The following is a 3,442-nucleotide window of genomic DNA, read 5'->3' as shown; positions in this document are numbered from 1 at the left end:
TTAATCAAAGGAATTAAGGTGGCCCACTACCTTAATCTTCTCTTCGGCTCTTCCTATATAAACGAAGAACATTGGCTAATATTAAGATAATAAATAAACTTTAAAAAAAAAAAAAAAAAAAATTTGATACCCTAAAAATAAATAGAAATATATACTACGTATTTGCCTTTTTTTTTTTTTTTTTTTTTTAATTTTTACAGTTTTTCCTAAAGTTGAGATAGATATTCATTTTTTGGAGAGAGAAAATTCAAAGAGAAAAAACAAGTTTTTGTTTTTAGAGAGAGAAAGAAGAGAAGTTTTTTAGAGAGAGAAAAAATGGCGGAACAACTCAACCGACGAAACAGATCGCTGAGTTTAAGGAAGCTTTTAGCTTGTTTGACAAGATGGCGATGGTTTTGTTCTTCATCTTCTTCGTTTACTAGATCTGATTTTTTTTTTTTTTTTTGGAATTTTTTGGTTTTTTGTTGGTTTATTTTGCGTCGTTTTCGGGTTCGATTGATTTGATTTTTGGCGTTTTTGACTTGTTTAATTTGTGTTTTTGTTGATTGATTATGAGAATAATGTTGAAGATCTGTTGTTTTTTATGCGTTTAATTGATTTAATTTTAAGATAAAGGTGATTTTTCAATTTGAAATTGATGGATATGAGAATGTGCTAATTGATTAAATTGATGAAATATCATGATTTTTTTTGGATAATTTGATGAAAATGCGTTGAATATTGTTGACTTTGTTGGTTACTTTCGTTTAGGGAAAGGAACAAAAGGTTTATTTGTTGGATTTTTTTGAAACAGTGAATAAAGTGTTGGATTTATTCGTCATGTTAGGGTTTATTGTATCGACGGTATCGTTAAGTTGAGTACTGTCTCGACGGAGAGATTCGTCGTGATTTATCGAAAAAATGAATTTTTGAGTAGATTTGTTTTGGAATTTGATGGAATTTCGCAAAATAGGATAATAGTAATTGTGACTTGTTGATTATTTAGTGATGTTTTGTACCTCTAAACTACCCCGAAACTCGTCTTGATCGCATTTATGGAGGTGGTTTGTTGTTGTTATCCTTGTAGGGATTCATTTTGGGTGGTGATGGTTGTGAATTGATCACATGGGAGGTATAAGGTATGCCGGATTTGTATGGAATAGATGGTTTTTTTTATTGATAATGGGTCAATGGACTCAATGGAAGATCTTTTGTGTAGATGGCGCCTTTTAAAGATAGATTTTACTAGGTCTTGTGGGTTTGTTTTTTTTGTTGATTGTGCTTCCAATCTTGTGGTATGGTATCGGTTGCGAATATTGTTGTATGAAAAATGAATGAATTTGCGCTGGTAGTAGATTTTTTTGTCGATTTCTTTGACATGCAAAACATAGTTAGTTGAAACTTTCGAAATCAATATTCTAGTTGAAATTGAATGTGATTTTTACTGCACTTGATGGACAACTGCTCGCCTTCATTATTATTATTATTATTATTTTTTACCTTGTTCAATTTAATCATCCCAGCATGTGATGGTGATCTCAATTGGTAATTGTTTTGTGTTCTGTGTTTTTGTGGGTGTATGCTTTTGATTAATTGAGCCAGTATATTTTAGTCTTGTAAATCAATTTTATGGTTTACGTGAATGATGGTGATCTTAACTGTGCTTTAATTATTGTATTCTACTTGTATATTTTATTCTGGGCTTCATTACCGGTTCTTTGCTGTATCCTTTGATAGTTACTTGGCACCAACTATACCCCTTGGGCACTTTATCAGACTGTTGTGCTGTATGATTCTCATCCATGCATAATTCTGCATGCTTTTGTTTACTGATTTTAGGTTAGATTGTGCTATTTGTAGTATCAATCTGGTAGCTTATACAAAGATGCATTACATTGTATAGATTGTCGCGATGACACTGATGACTTAGTGCGACACTATCTATTGCCGTACCCTTACTGGGCTATCTTATAAAGAAACATGGATCTGTAAAATTGTGATCCTTAATTGCTAAAGTTGTTACTTAGTTTAGTTTTTAGACTATTAAGTTAGAGGTGAATCAGGTGATGAATACTTTGTCTTCTCTTTGCTGTCACCTGACCTGTTTTTATTATTGCAGGCTGCATCACCACCAAGGAGCTCGGAACAGTGATGAGGTCCCTTGGTCAGAACCCTACTGAGGCAGAGCTTCAGGACATGATCAATGAGGTTGATGCTGATGGAAATGGTACTATCGATTTCCCTGAATTCCTCAACTTGATGGCCAGAAAGATGAAAGACACCGATTCTGAGGAGGAACTGAAGGAAGCTTTCCGTGTCTTCGACAAGGACCAGAATGGCTTCATCTCTGCTGCTGAGCTACGCCATGTGATGACAAACCTTGGTGAGAAGCTTACCGATGAAGAAGTTGATGAGATGATCCGTGAGGCCGATGTCGATGGTGATGGACAAATCAACTACGAGGAGTTCGTCAAAGTCATGATGGCCAAGTAAGGATTTCTCTGGTGGTTGATGGAGAAGGGGGGGAAAAGTCAAATTTGTAAAATGGCTTAGTGAATTATTATGGGACCTATAGCTTTTTTTTTTCATTAGTAATTTCTGATGCATGGAAACCAGATATTTAGCGATGTTGTGGTTATGTGATTTCTGTTGATCCTTGTTTACCCATTACTGTAATGATGTCTTGTCTTGTGACTTTATGTTTTCTTCTGGTTTCTATTGTATCCGATTCGCTTGGGAGAACCAACTAATTTTGATGAATGGCTTGACTCAATTTCTCTGATTTTCGTCGTCTCATCTTTCCTTCAGCGAGTTTCCATCGTCGTTATTATGTACATTTTCCAGTTCATCTGTATTCGTAGCATGAAGTAATTGGATGGCTATACCCAACAGTTTATTAAAAATATATCCTATTATCTGAATTTTCTGGATCGTTTGGTGATGGTTTAATCATCTGTGATAGTTGGGCGTTCATTTAACAGGATAACTTGTAGGTTAGGTTGTATATGCTGAATGTAATTGTCGAGCCCATACCTGACAGCCATTCGTCCTATCGGAAGAAACCAGTTTTTATAGTTTCGGACTACAATTGCTACTCAAAATCCAAGCGATACAAATAACAACCTTATTCAACAATTTGTCGCTAGTTTGCTTTTGAGATTAAAGAGACTTAAATGTAGAAATTCAAAGGAAATCAGTTGTGATCTAATATGTACATCGAAGTAAATTGTGCCATCCTTATCATATCTTCCATAGTACGAGATTGTACTCTATGGGTACTTCATCAATTATTTTTTGACAAGGCTTGAAATGAAGTATCGTAGTTTTAAACAATAACGGGGTGTTTGGTAGGAGGGTTGGGATTAAGTGGGATAAGAAGGTGAAATTAAATAGGATAAGAATAAAAATAGTGTATTTCATTATTTGGTAGGGATTGAGATTGGATTGGAATAACTAATAAAAT

At 34.3% G+C, this 3,442-nt stretch overlaps 1 protein-coding gene across 1 annotated transcript; it reads left to right on the top strand.

Moving 5' to 3' along the window:
- Positions 1-340: 340 nt before the first annotated feature.
- LOC110720050 (calmodulin-2/4) lies at positions 341-2,761 on the top strand. The gene is made up of 2 exons (XM_021899055.1): positions 341-392; positions 2,099-2,761. The coding sequence occupies exon 2, from the start codon at positions 2,131-2,133 to the stop codon at positions 2,470-2,472; it is 342 nt and encodes a 113-aa protein (XP_021754747.1). The 5' UTR covers positions 341-392; positions 2,099-2,130; the 3' UTR covers positions 2,473-2,761.
- Positions 2,762-3,442: the final 681 nt, after the last annotated feature.

This window comes from Chenopodium quinoa, unplaced genomic scaffold (assembly GCF_001683475.1).
Source record: "Chenopodium quinoa cultivar QQ74 unplaced genomic scaffold, ASM168347v1, whole genome shotgun sequence".
NCBI lineage: Eukaryota > Viridiplantae > Streptophyta > Magnoliopsida > Caryophyllales > Amaranthaceae > Chenopodium > Chenopodium quinoa.
The sequence above is the reverse complement of the archived record's forward strand: the minus strand, read 5'-3'. Positions and strand labels throughout refer to the sequence as shown.